We start from the raw sequence: 13,268 nt of genomic DNA, 5'->3' as shown, positions 1-13,268 counted from the left end.
GAGTTGTGTTGGAATAGATTTAGTTAATCCATAAAGTTTTCTGTAAATATAGGAAAGTAATTTTTTACCGTAACGATTTTAGAATTCCTCCGACATATGAGTTTTGTAAAACCCACATGTGGTCTCGATTGGATTAACCCATCCAAGGAGTCATATTTTTACATGACTTAGGTAATGGTTTAATATGGGTTTTGATTGTTTTCTCTATGCGGTCTCGAATACATGTTAGGCTAGATTTTTGTGTTACCAATTTTTTGGCTGTTTGTGCAAATTTGGTCGACTTTAGTTTAGCTTTTAGAGTTTTTACTTTTGCAGACACGTCCAGATTCATATCATTTACATATTTTCAGGAATTTTTGTCTTTTTACTAATAAATATCGTTGTTTTTTATAGAAAAAATCTTAAAATTGATGGAAGAAAAATACAAAGACCTTAAAAATGCGTTGGCGAAATCATTTTGAACAATTACAACTAGTGGTTAATTGCACTGGGGTTTGCTCAATCAAGGAAGTAGTAAAAAGGTAAAACTCACCAACCGCATCACATACTTTTGGCCTCTCGGGGAAAAAACAAAACATCACATGCTTGTGGCCTCTCGCGGAAAAAACAAAACCTTTGGATCCCAAATCCCTTTAATAAATTGTGAAGGGACGGAAAGATTTTCAGTGTGGTTAAATAATCTTCCGACAAAAATACGTACAGACAGACAAGTAAAAATAAATAGAGAAATGTTTAAAGGATTCTCTAAAAATTGAGGTATTTAAGTCACTTAGTATTATAGTCGAGTGATGTTTCTTTTTACTAGTCAATGAGATGTCTTAGATTCGATTCTCGCTAAAGGCGAATTTAAACCATATTATTTCTAGTCTATTGTGAGGCTAAACCCACCCATTCATTTTTAGTGTAGATAATATCGTTTGTTCAAAAAAAAAAAACAATTATTTAACAATTAATTTAATAACATTATTATGCTCGTGCGAAATACCTTTTTTATAACGGGCGTTACATGCCTTGTAAGATTTTTTAAAACTTATTTAAAAATAGAGAAAATAATATTTAAAATGAACAACTAATTAAATCACATTATTGCTAGTCAATTATAAGGTACTAATTTAAAAAAAATGGTACAAAAATAATTAATCATTAAAAAAACACTGTTAAAATGACAAAAATACTCCTACATTATTTGGTGTATTATTTTGAGTTGCTTTTGAACTTTTTTGTTTTGGGGACATTTTTGTTAAAAAAATTTTGGTGAAACTTGTGACCCCAAAAAAGATTGTTGATTTTATATATAAAAATAATATAAGATCTGCTTTTCTTATCAAGAACAGAACAGAATGGGACAAAAATTATCAGAAATGGCATCAAATTTTTCTTGTGCTTTTGTAAGATATTCCACCATTAAAAAGCTACAAATTTCAGCCTTCCTTATGGCTTTATTTTTCCTGCACCACACTCTCCACGTTAATGGATTGTTAGCTTTGGAGTAAAATAATTGTGAGCTTCTTGACCAAATAAATTTTAAAAAGAACAATTGTGAGCCGTTTTCCTCCACTTTTACCCGCAGCTTTAAAGGTCACAGGGTGAGTGGAGCTAAATAATTACATACGATTCATATATACAGGTTACAACACCCTTTAATAATTAGTGGAGCTTACATGCAATAACTGGATACAACGTTTTCTCATAATTAATAATGGGTCGCATAATGGCCAACTCAGAAGTCACACTTAAATATGAAGACATACAAGTATGTGATTGAGTGACCGTTTTATGTTTAACGATTAAATCAATTAACCATCCACCTTGAAAACATTTTCTAACAAGTAAAGCACTATTCACTTTGTAGCAGGTTTTTATTCTTCTTATTTTACTTTTTTTATTTGACCCATCACAACATATATACCACATAGGTTAGATAGCTTTGTTAATTAATTCGCTTCTCACATGCCTCCTTTTAGTTGGTTAAAAACATTCGCATCATTTCACATAACCAGCCAAAACGACCGTCCCCATTTGATTTCTCACGTGATATCTTGCCCACACCCTTTCCCTAATAAAACACACAATCGCCTCTCTCTCTCTCTCTCTCTCTCTCTCTCTCTCTCTCTCAATCAAGTTCATAAGAACCATGAAAGACACTTGAAGTTGAAGAACTTGATTGTCGTACGTTGTGATCGATCCAAAAATTCAAATGAAACTCTCCTCTGATATATAAATAAATAAATAAATAAATAAATAAATATATACACACACACAGAGTTGCCACAACCTTCCAACTTTCTATATAATTTGGTTTTGGACACTCATATGTTCTTACTCTCAGAATCCTAAGGCTAAACTGCAAGAGGGGAGAGAGAGAGAGAGAGAGAGAGAGAGAGAGAGAGACAAGCTGTAAGCTGGAGAAGCATGGCTTGGGAACACATACTCGGTTTTCGGAGTGCCATTATAAGTAAGTTTTAATATCGTTTTCCACCAGTTGCACAAAAAGCATGAAAATATTCATAGATACATGTATACATGGATACAGACACACATTCATATGTGTTTGTAGTTGTATATGATATATATATATATATATATATATATATATATATATGAAGAAAGAGAGAGTTTATATATTTGATTTCTCTCAAGAAAATCATTTTGTTCATCCCTAGATGTTGTTCTTCTTCTCGTTGTTGTAGTCTTTCTTGTTGCTAAGTTGTCTTGGTGTAATCGTCACCCTCACCAAAGGCCAAGTGGTTTCTTAATTTTCTTTAATAATTTCTTCTTCTTTTTCATGGAATAATATCTTAAAAAAGACTGAATGTTTATTTTTCTTTCTATTTAGTCAAGGGCCTTTTATAGATAGGCTCTCTATTTTTGTAGAGTTGGACCAGTTGGTAATAGGTGACCATATATATAGCTTAACGGTACCCCCAATTTGTTTGCTAAGCCAAGCAGTATGCATGCATTGATCTGTGTTTAAAGACTTGACTGGACCTCTTTGGTTTGTGGTTATAGTATTATGTTTAGTTTTGACTAATTAATCATAGTTTGCTAAATCTGTTTCATTCTTTCTTAAATAGAAACTTAGAACATAAGATTTGGGTTTAGCCAAATTGGCTCGAGTAGCGTACTGTGTACTTCAACCTCTGTACCTGAGTTCAAATCTCCTTGCATTTTTTGTAAAATTTAGACAATTATCATATCGTTTGTAAAAAAAAGAAAAAAAAAATGTAGCAATTTAGGACATAAAATTTGCATAATCCCTGCCTAGAAATTCAACTATACCGCCAAAGTTAGAGCACTTCAGTTTTCTTGAAACTTGTTCTAACAGGGAATTTCACAAATAATTAACTTGGTGAAGGCCAACATAGTCAATTAATTTTTCCATGAAAATCTGCATAAATTGGACAATTAATGGGATTGCATATGGTTCAATATTTTAGTGGATAGAGTATTGGGTTTCTACAAATGTATCTCGGGTTTGAAACGAAACTTCGCCCTCTTCTAAATTATTGTTATAATTTCCAGATGACAAATTTTTTTTTTCAAGAATATTGGCATAGAAAAACACACACACACTGCTGATTATAGAACTGCTTGATTGTAAGCTGTAACAAATTCACTGTACAGTGTTTGTAGTATGTCACAAGATAGTTAGTAGAACGAACGGATTCCTTCGTCCCCTAACGAGACGCAAATTAAGAAAAGACTAGTAAAATGTTTGGTATAAAACATCAGTTAAACACTTTTCGACATTGATGAGCTTGAACAGTTGCAACATGTTCAATTTTACAGATACTTATTCTGCTTGTAAAGTTACATTGATTGCATTACATGTAGTTTTAAAAGAGTGTGAAAAGGTCGAATTTTCATAAGTTTCTCATGATTAACTGAATATTATATTTTTGGAAAGAAACGTACCACAACCATATTTTTGTGTTACAGATTTTAGGCTTCTTCAATTTCGGACAGAATGGCTCCAGCAAAACTTGCCCTGCCTATCCGAGCACATTAGCATCGGTATGCAACTTGGTTTCCTTGGCATCTTGGCACTACATTTTGTACGTAAAATCTGCAAACAAAGATCAAAGTTCCCAGACAAAGGCACAGAGAAGTATGGCAGCATTGGCATACGATTCAGCACCACCTACAAAACCAGCATGGCTTGTTCCCTTCTTCTGATGTGCACTCATTTCGTAGTTTTTGTGCTGTTGCTAAATGGAAGGGTGACATACTGCAACTATAAGTTTCGTCCTGTTTCTTCGGAGAGCATGCAGGTGGTATCGTGGGCAATTTCATCAGTTGCATTATACCAGATTGCGAATAGTAAGTCGATCAAGTTCCCTTGGCTATTAAGAACGTGGTGGCTTTGCAGCTTCTTCTCGTCTATTATCTCCGTGGCAGTTGATACTCATTTCCGACTCACCTACCATGGCGAGCTTAGGTTACAAGATTATGCTGGCTTCCTAAGTCTCCTTGCATCCACCTGCCTATGTGGTATTTCAATACGAGGGAAGACAGGACTAACATTCGCCATCCCAAATGGCGTTACCGAACCACTTCTCAACGGAAAAGCTCACAAACATTCTGAAGGAAAGAGAGAATCTCTATATGGAAAAGCCACTCTTCTCCAACTCATAACGTTCTCTTGGCTCAATCCCTTGTTTGTCATTGGATACAAGAAACCCCTTGAACCGGATGAAGTCCCAAATGTTGATATCAAAGACTCTGCTGAATTTCTGTCTCGGTCTTTTGACGAGAAACTAAAATTTATCAAGGAGAGAGATGGAACCACAGACCCAACAATCTACAAGACAATCTATTTATTCATCAGGAAGAAAGCAGCAATTAACGCAATGTTCGCTGTAATAAGTGCAGGAGCATCATATGTTGGTCCATACCTCATTGATGACTTCGTAACCTTTCTGAGTCAGAAGAGCACACGAAGCTTGCAGAGCGGTTACATTCTTGCACTTGCCTTTCTAGGAGCTAAGATGGTTGAGACGACAGCACAGAGGCAATGGATTTTTGGGGCTCGACAGCTAGGCCTTTGGCTTAGAGCTGCACTTATATCTCAAATTTACAAAAAGGGCTTACTTCTGTCAAGCCAATCCCGCCAAAGCCACACTAGCGGAGAAGTCATCAATTACATGAGTGTAGATATCCAAAGAATCACAGACTTCATCTGGTACTTAAACATAATATGGATGATGCCTATTCAAATCTCATTAGCAATCTACATTCTTCATACGAATCTTGGCATGGGTTCTTTTGCTGCATTGGCAGCAACTTTGGGGGTTCTTCTTATCAACATACCGATGACTACAATGCAGAAAAGATACCAGACTAGGATCATGGAAGCAAAGGACAACAGGATGAAAGCCACATCAGAAGTTCTTCGAAGCATGAAGACGATTAAACTTCAGGCATGGGATAGTCAGTTCCTACACAAGTTAGAAAGCTTGAGGAAGATAGAGTACAATTGGCTGTGGAAGTCACTGAGACTGTCGGCAATTGGGGCTTTTGTCTTCTGGGGATCACCCACATTTATCTCTGTGGTGACTTTCGTGGCGTGCACGTTTATGGGAATAGAACTCACAGCGGGGAGAGTTTTGTCAGCATTGGCCACCTTCAGAATGTTACAAGACCCTATATTTAATCTGCCTGACTTACTCTCCGTGATTGCACAGGGAAAGGTTTCGGCAGATAGAGTAGCTTCCTATCTCCAGGAAGATGAAATTCAACAGGATGCCATTGAACATATTCCGAAAGATCAGATGGAGTTTGCAATTGTTATAGGGAATGGAAAGTTTGGCTGGGATACTGATTCAAGCAGAACAACTCTTGATGCAATAAACTTAAATGTGAAGAGGGGTATGAAAGTAGCAATTTGTGGGACTGTCGGATCAGGGAAATCCAGCCTGCTGTCATGCATTCTTGGAGAAATACAGAAAGTTTCTGGCTCAGTGAAAATCAGCGGTACAAAGGCTTATGTTCCTCAATCTCCATGGATACTTACAGGAAATATCAGGGACAATATTCTATTTGGAAATGCATACAACAAGGCCAAGTATGACAGAACTGTTAAAGCATGTGCTTTGGAGAAGGACTTTGAGCTATTCTCTGCAGGGGATCTAACAGAAATTGGAGAGAGAGGCATAAATATGAGTGGAGGACAGAAGCAAAGGATACAGATTGCTCGTGCGGTTTACCAGGATGCTGATATATATTTACTTGACGACCCTTTTAGCGCCGTTGATGCTCACACAGGCACCCAACTCTTTGAGGTTAGTTTTCCTGCACTTGTTGTGTCAGGAATAACAATATGATGATTGAACTTAAAAGTTCGAACATCTCATACTTAGAAGCAACGGCCAAGTGAGTTTTGTAGTTTTTTTACTGCTGTAGGACTGCATGATGGGAATTCTCAGGGAAAAGACTATACTTTATGTCACCCACCAAGTTGAGTTTCTTCCAGCAGCAGACTTCATTCTGGTAAGCGACAACCTAAATTTCTCGGCATTTTATAGGCATTTTGTTTTCCTTCTCTCCCCTTCAGGTCAAGTCAACTGACGAGTTCCAAATTCAAATATCCTTCCAAAATAACCTGAGTTGTAAGGAACTTGTACAACACAGTGACTGATATGTTTTTCAACAGGTAATGCAAGATGGAAAAATCGCACAAGCTGGAGGATTTGAAGAGCTTCTGGCACAAAACATAGGATTTGAGCTTTTAGTTGGTGCTCATAGCCGAGCTCTAGAGTCAATCATCACAGTTGAAAATACTAGTAGAGCTTCTCAAGATCCAACACCTGACAGTGAATCGAACACAGACTCCACTTCAATTGCAGAACTTCAACAGACGCGACAGGAATCAGAGCACAGTCTCTCTCTAGAGATTACAGAAAAAGAAGGCAAGTTGGTACAAGATGAAGAGAGAGAGAAAGGGAGCATAGGAAAAGAAGTTTACTGGTCTTATTTGACCATCGTGAAAGGTGGGGTGCTAGTACCAATTATAATCTTGGCACAGTCATCATTCCAAGTGCTACAGGTAGGTAGTAACTACTGGATGGCATGGGCTTCACCTCCTACCAGTGAGACCGAACCTCACATGGAAATGAGTTTCGTATTACTTATTTATATACTACTTGCCGTTGGAAGTTCACTTTGCGTGCTATTACGATCCTCCCTAGTTGTAATAGCAGGACTTTCAACAGCACAGAAGCTCTTCACAACGATGCTACATAGTGTGCTCCGAGCACCAATGTCCTTTTTTGATTCAACTCCAACTGGAAGAATCTTAAACCGGGTAAGTTATAGTTTGAAAAATATGCATGATTTTGAATATGTATCTGTGTCATAAAAAGAAGAGCATGACTGATAGGACCTTCATTTCATTTTGCAGGCATCTACTGATCAAAGCGTGCTCGATCTGGAAATTGCTAACAAATTAGGTTGGTGTGCTTTCTCAATAATACAGCTTTTAGGGACCATTGCAGTGATGTCGCAGGTAGCATGGGAAGTCTTCGTCATCTTCATTCCAGTAACTGCAATCTGCATATGGTATCAGGTAACAACTTCATTTTCCATTGAGCTTATATAATCAATATAAATACGAACGCTGAAAAAGAAAAAGGGGATGGAAGAAGTCCTATAAAATTTCAAAGTTCAAGTTCCTCATGTAAATAAGAACGTTAATCATGAATATATTATGTGATGCATATAATTACAGCATTGCAGCAGTTAATTTGAATCATGAAGATTTTAAATTATCTTAAATGACGATTTTAAATCATGAATATATTATGTGATGCATATAAACTACTAAGAAAATGATTTGAAAAGCAAACTGAACTCATTTGAAATGCTACCGATGAAGAAAACATGATATGAATGGTTTGCATCAAAATGAGTCATACGTGTGTGTGTTTGGGAATTGACTGAAAAATTGATGCTTATTACCCAGCGATACTACATACCAACAGCAAGAGAACTGGCACGTTTATCAGGCATAGAAAGAGCTCCGATCCTCCACCACTTTGCAGAATCACTAGCAGGAGCTGCGACAATCCGTGCTTTTGATCAACAAGAACGATTCAGTGATTCAAATCTCAGTCTTATTGACAACCATTCCAGGCCGTGGTTTCATAATATGTCAGCAATGGAATGGCTTTCTTTCAGACTAAATCTGCTCTCCAACTTTGTTTTCGCCTTCTCATTGATTCTGTTGGTTACCCTCCCAGAAGGAGTTATAAATCCTAGTGAGTATCATCATCATACCAAAACCCGAACACTATTATGACTCATAAAAATATCACTTACAGAGATTTTGCTTTGTATAATTTCATTCGAGCAGGCATTGCAGGGTTGGCGGTAACATATGGAATAAATCTGAATGTTTTGCAAGCTTCTGTTATATGGAACATATGCAACGCAGAAAATAAGATGATCTCAGTCGAGAGAATTCTGCAGTACTCAAAACTAAAAAGTGAAGCACCTATGGTAATCGAAGAGTGCAGGCCACCAGTCAACTGGCCACAAGTTGGAACAATCTGTTTCAAAAATCTGCAGGTAAGCCTCTACAAGGTTTTAGATCACGGACACAAAAAGTTTTAAAATTTGCTTTCAATTCAGCACCAAGTAGCTCATACTGCACCCAAAAAAAAAAAAAAAAAAAAAAAATTAGGAATGACACAGCTCTAGCTGCCGCATTCTTACTTTCTGTCCTGATAAAAAGTATTTTAACAATCCTTATGCATACATTGAACTGCGGTGCAGATTCGCTATGCTGAGCATCTCCCATCTGTTCTGAAAAACATCAACTGCACATTCCCCGGACAGAACAAAGTTGGTGTTGTAGGAAGGACCGGAAGTGGGAAAACAACCCTCATACAAGCCATTTTCAGGGTAGTTGAACCTAGAGAAGGAAGCATTATAATTGATGATGTTGACATCTGCAAAATTGGCCTTCATGACCTAAGATCAAGGCTTAGCATCATTCCCCAAGACCCAACAATGTTTGAAGGAACAGTTAGAGGGAACCTCGATCCACTAGAGCAATATTCCGACAGTGATGTTTGGGAGGTAATTATTTTGATCAAATAAGCATTAACAGGATACAGGTGATGACTTATATATGTAAAGAAAGTAAATTTCCAAATTTGCAGGCTCTAGAGAAATGTCAGTTAGGTCATCTGGTGCGTGCGAAGGAAGAGAAGTTGGATGCCTCAGGTCAGACTCATTACTTTTGATTGTTACTCCAAACTTATTCTCTATAGTAAACTGCTAATACGCATAGCCATGACAGTGGTCGAAAATGGCGAAAACTGGAGCGTGGGGCAAAGGCAGTTAGTTTGTCTTGGAAGAGCCTTGCTGAAGAAAAGCAGAATTCTGGTATTGGATGAAGCAACGGCATCAGTTGATTCTGCAACTGATGGAGTGATACAGAAGGTCATCAGCCAAGAATTCAAAGATCGAACGGTTGTCACAATTGCTCACAGAATCCACACGGTAATAGATAGTGATCTGGTTTTGGTCCTCAGTGATGGTAAGTATAAACACAACAAACACGTACAAAACCACATGCACATAGCACACACAGGCACATTACATTACTGATATAGAGTTTGAGCAAATTTTTCGTGCAAACAGGACGGGTTGCAGAGTACGACACGCCAGCCAAGCTACTAGAGAGAGAAGAGTCCTTATTTTCTAAACTCATAAACGAGTACTCAAAGCGATCCCAGAACTTCAACAACTTAGCAAATCTTTAAATAAACCCAGCTTCTGAAGTATTATAGATCAATCAAGTAGTTTATTTTATTTTGTAGCTCGAATGAAAAAATAAAAATTAGTAGCTTATTTTATTCTATATAACTGCAGAATTCATGAGAATCCCCATTTGCACCCAAGTTATAATCCCTCTCCCCGTAGTTTAACTCGAATGAAAAATAAAAATTAGCAGAACTTACCAATTAAGCATCATTGTGGCTGAAAATAAAAAATAATTCTAAGAATCTTGTTGCAACTTATCTGCATTAAAGTGTATAAACCCTCCATTTCAGATAGAATTTAGTCATTAGTGCATAATTAATCAGTTGGTTACCGATGCGGCGTTTACTTACACGGAGTTGCTTGATTTCCGGAGGAAGAAAATTTGCCACTAGAAATCATGGACAACACAGTTACGTGAGACGGTGAGAGTCTCAGACAAGTCCTAATTTCTGACATTCTCTTGGATCCGCTCTAATTACTGAGAAATAGATTCAAACTTGGGTGCAAGGGGGCACACTACCCTCGCTAACTGCTCTTAATAATGTTTTCTTGGTTGGATTTCAGCACATTTTCTACCATTATTACCCACCTTTTAGCTTAACCACAAATCCTTACGAGTTTTCTTTTTTCCTGTTTGAAAGAGGAATCGAGCCCTTGATTTATCGTAACCTTTTACCCATTTGGGATTATCCCAACAGATTATATACAAATTCACTTTAGGGTAAATAACACTACCAAATTCACTTTCATTTACTCTTTTCATGCCCCCATACACTCTTCTGCCATTCTTCTCTTGTAATTCTTGTTCAACCAAATTTATAACATGTTATACGTATAAATGTGAAATATAAGTGGCCTTTTGGATTCGAAAGTGTTGGGGATACTTCAACTCGGAAACTCAAAATTTAAAACTTCAATTTTGGACAGACTGGATATTCTGATATCCAATTCTTTACAGAATTCAGCATTCCAAATTGCAGCTATAGTTTTGTGTAACTTCCATTGTGTGTTCTCTCTAACATGCATACGTGTGTGCGAATATCCTTCTAAGATACATCTGCTTCCTTGGAAACATCGTTTTATGTTCATGCTTAGATTGGCTTAAAGAACCCATGATAACATGATTACTTCCAAAACTTCCGCCACGACATGTTCTTCTCAGTCTCCTTCATTACCTTGGCAACTGCATCTGAAAATCTTCTTGTGTAACTTGAATCCTCCACTCCCTTAAGCAAACATCCCTGCTTCCGCGCAAACTGTTGAGAATGAATGAATCCCACATTTATGAGAAGAGGGACCTTACATGGGCTTATAAAAGGTTGAGCTACTCCCCATATTGCCAATTGGTTTTATGGTGGAACCTCAACTTTCCTCGCAAACTGCCCGCATCAAGGAGAAAGACAACAGGCGCATTTTAATATGTGCACACAAACCCCTGACTTCCTAAGAAATCCATGAGATAAATTAAAAACAGAAAAAATAAAATACCTTTAGTTCTGCGCCAAATGCAGCATTTATCTTCTCCGAAATCTTCAGTGCATGTATTTTCCAGATGATCTATCATGTTCATATCCTCAAAACTGAGACTATAGTTATTACTCTCGCAGTCAAGGTCTCCTGTTTGAATTTACCTTTATGTAATGTAGATAAATTTTGTGTAGATTATCTTATCATTTGTCAAAAAAAAAAAAAAAAAAAAAAAAAAAAAAAAAAAAAAAAGCATATGGACTGTCCAAGTGTTTGAGCCATAAATAAAAATAAGGTCTTTTATGAGACCTATCCATTTTTATTCACGCAAAGGTGGCACGACTTGGGTTCACTAACTTCGAAGCCCAAACTAGGACTCGGACAATCATCTCATTTCTTTCTAACTTGTTTGAGGACTTGGACATGGTTCTCTTCGAGGTGCATTTGCCACACAAACGACCAGGGCCCCGAAATATCTTGCCCCCTTAAATGTGTATGCACGTATTGTTGACACACTGAGGTCAATGTCGTGATCATGCTAACCACCTCATGATCCAGGGAAGAACCAAAGGACCGAGAGAGATAACCTGGGAATCACTTAACCAGGGGCAACGGAGCTAGCTCGACATTGCTAATTGTGGATTCGTTCACATGACCAATCCAAACGCTTGATTTGAGAAGGAGAAATCACTCACTTCAAATGCACAAGGCAAATAAACTATTTTTTATTAATCAATTCTTGTCTAAACCACAATCCACCAAAATCTACAAACATCCTTTCAAATTCTTTAAAATCCATATGAATTTTGTAGGAGTCTTAAATCCTTTTAAATTCTATCAAATCTATCACTTTTAAAATCCTTTAAAACCTTAGAGGGGTGTATTCAATTGAGAATTTGAGAAACTTTAATGGATTTATAAATCCATGGATTTTTATGGAGTTTGACTGATTTGTAGAGATTTCATATAAAATTTTGATTCAATTCTCTCGAAATCTCATGAGGAGATGTGACATTTGTGGATACTTAAAATACATTACGAAATCTCTCCAATTCCCTCTAATTCCTCAACTTTCTCAGATTCTTTAACCATCTACAATAATGATGCATATGTCCATTGAGTTATATTATATAACATTTTTCATAAGGTTATTTGGCCAATGGTCAACAAAATCTTTACTGATTAATCATATATCAATGGAAGTGACCCTCTACCATAATGGTGGAGATGAGTGTTGCCTTTGCATCACGGCGTATGTTCGAACCCCGTTGGCTCCTTAATTTAACAAATCTGTCATTTGACAAAAAAAAAAAAAAAAAAAAAAAAAATCATATATCAGTGGTCATTTTTATTTTTGGCGTAATCAAAGAAATATATTATATACATTTCTCTCTCTTCACTTTACTCCTTCATTCTCTCACGTAAACCCCTTGCTCCCAATTTGATTCTGAATCTCAAAGTTTTTTTGTCTCAAACTTTCCAGACGTCTGGGACTTTCCATCTTCTATCAATATGATCCCATCCCATCGCAATTAGGGTTTCCCGATAGCCAAAACTCATAAGTTGTCGTTCTGGTTGAGCACGGCCTCAAAGGCAGTGGATGCTTACTCTCCCGCAGAACCAGTCACATGCATCGGTTGCTGAGAAAGTGAAGAGAAAATAAAATCTTACCCTTGAGAAAGTGCCACCGAAATAGGCTCTGCATTTTTTCTAACTAAGAGAGAAAGTGCACAGCAGTTGAGCAATGTTTTGAATATTAATTTACATATGGCAGTAATCTAAGAAAATTGAAATGCATTGACCATTTCCATCACCTTGATCTACAATTCAAGAAGCATATTAAGGAGGGAATACTAATAAAAACCTTTCCATTTGTAAGAGTAAAAGCCGGCCCTAAAGGGAAGATTACTAGTCTCTATCTTCTTTTCTTTTTTTTCTTTTTTTTTTGTTTTTTTTGTTTTTTTTTTTTTTGTGCACTGGAAAATATCATTAACCAGGGCCATAGCCAAAAGGTAACAGAAAGCCAGGGTGGC

General features: G+C 36.9%; 1 protein-coding gene across 1 annotated transcript; it reads left to right on the top strand.

Moving 5' to 3' along the window:
• Nucleotides 1-2,021: 2,021 nt before the first annotated feature.
• Nucleotides 2,022-9,888, top strand: LOC137735693 (putative ABC transporter C family member 15). The gene is made up of 11 exons (XM_068475138.2): nt 2,022-2,455; nt 3,940-6,281; nt 6,403-6,489; nt 6,653-7,303; nt 7,400-7,564; nt 7,961-8,255; nt 8,351-8,565; nt 8,773-9,078; nt 9,162-9,225; nt 9,302-9,541; nt 9,646-9,888. The coding sequence occupies exons 1-11, from the start codon at nt 2,413-2,415 to the stop codon at nt 9,765-9,767; spliced, it is 4,530 nt and encodes a 1,509-aa protein (XP_068331239.2). The 5' UTR covers nt 2,022-2,412; the 3' UTR covers nt 9,768-9,888.
• The last annotated feature ends 3,380 nt before the right edge of the window (nt 9,889-13,268 follow it).

This window comes from Pyrus communis, chromosome 7, assembly GCF_041283825.1.
Source record: "Pyrus communis isolate YQ-2024b chromosome 7, ASM4128382v1, whole genome shotgun sequence".
NCBI classification, from domain to species: domain Eukaryota; kingdom Viridiplantae; phylum Streptophyta; class Magnoliopsida; order Rosales; family Rosaceae; genus Pyrus; species Pyrus communis.
This window is presented reverse-complemented; position numbering and strand designations above follow the sequence as displayed.